Source organism: Ursus americanus, chromosome 23, assembly GCF_024610735.1.
Source record: "Ursus americanus isolate L20-20 chromosome 23, mUrsAme1.1.p, whole genome shotgun sequence".
NCBI lineage: Eukaryota > Metazoa > Chordata > Mammalia > Carnivora > Ursidae > Ursus > Ursus americanus.
The window spans coordinates 19,538,597-19,540,156 of NC_142149.1; the positions used below are offsets into that span (position 1 = coordinate 19,538,597).

Here is a 1,560-nt window from a genome sequence, read left to right on the forward strand (position 1 = left end):
CTCATTAGTGCCCGGAGACCGCCCCATCTCCAGGGAGCAGGCGGACAGACAAGGGGGGTACCAGTGGCACAATGATCCAACTCTCGCTTCTGAGAGCCTTGGCGGCCATTCCTTGGGCCCAACCTGGAGACGGCCCCCCTGCAGGAGGCTAATCTTAGACTTGCCTTTGTCTGGTCCCAGAGTGGACGCAAGTACCCATCTGTCCCCCACCACCTCAGAGCACTATAAACCCCAGGCCCTTGATCGGGGGTCACAGTCAACGGGCTCAAAGTTCCTGGCTATTCGGACCACTGCAGACAACACCTTTCCCGGCTACCCCGCTCTGAGCTCCAGACACCATGAACCCTCCCTCTACAAAGGTAAAGACCCAGGGATAGAGGGGGTGGCTCATCATACCAGATGGGCAATGAGAACGCTTGCTCGGGTGGCTGGAAAGAAAGCTGAGGTGTCTCTGCTCTTCCTCTTTTCCCATGTGGGCTCTGAGGCAGGGGCCTGGGTAGAGCCTCAGGGGGGAAAGCCTCAGCGGGGAGAGCCAACCTGGGCTAGCCCAGGACTGAGCGCCTTCTCCTGAGAGCTCGAGCCTCGGGGGCTGTGTTTGCACCTGTCTCGTGCCCCCGCACCCCCCAAGCCTGCACTGTAGAAATTATTTAATACCCGTTCACAAGGGAGGAAGTTGTGCCCCCGAGACGGTAGGAAACAGGTCGGAAGAGACAGAGCGCAGGTTCCCCTGCAAGGGAGCAGGCAGACAAGACAACTTGGAACCTACCAGTCCTTGACTTGCACGTGTTTGTCCTGGGAGGGACTGTACAGGGCCTCTGTTTCCCTGAGGGACAAACTTCTGGTGCAGACAGACTCACGCACCCTGTTTTCAGGTGGAGTGGTAAGCGCTTTAACGCGGGTACGAGGGACTAAGGGTACCCAGAAAAGAGGGATTCACCCTGCCCAGGGGGGTCTCAAAGAGCTTCCTGGAGATGCTGTGCTGGGTGGGGCTTGAGGGAAGAGCAGATGAAGGAGCCGGAGAGGGGCCCTCCAACAGACGCAGCCTTGCGCAGCGGCGGGGAAACTAGCGGACGGATAAGTAGGAGCGCGGGCGGGGGCGCGGGCCAGCTGGGCGGGGCCTGGGCGTAGGGGCTGGAGGCGGACGCGGCGGGAAGACCCCCAGCGCCTAGCCTCGTGTCTCCCTAGGTCCCCTGGGCCGCCGTGACGCTGCTGCTGCTGTTGTTGCTGCCGCCCGCGCTGCTGTCGCCCGGGGCGGCCGCGCAGCCCCTGCCCGACTGCTGCCGCCAGAAGACGTGCTCCTGCCGCCTCTACGAGCTGCTGCACGGCGCGGGCAACCACGCAGCCGGCATCCTCACGCTGGGCAAGCGGCGGCCCGGGCCCCCCGGCCTCCAGGGCCGGCTGCAGCGCCTCCTGCAGGCCAGCGGCAACCATGCGGCCGGCATTCTGACCATGGGTCGCCGCGCAGGCGCAGAACCGGCGCCACGCCCCTGTCCCGGGCGCCGGTGTCCCGCGGCCGCCGCTGCCCCCTCTGCAGCGCCTGGAGGGAGGTCCGGAGTCTGA

General features: G+C 64.6%; 1 protein-coding gene across 1 annotated transcript; it reads left to right on the forward strand.

The window, feature by feature from the left end:
- On the forward strand, positions 1–1,560 carry HCRT (hypocretin neuropeptide precursor). Its single transcript, XM_045781517.2, has 2 exons — positions 1–359; positions 1,186–1,560. The coding sequence occupies exons 1-2, from the start codon at positions 339–341 to the stop codon at positions 1,558–1,560; spliced, it is 396 nt and encodes a 131-aa protein (XP_045637473.1). The 5' UTR covers positions 1–338.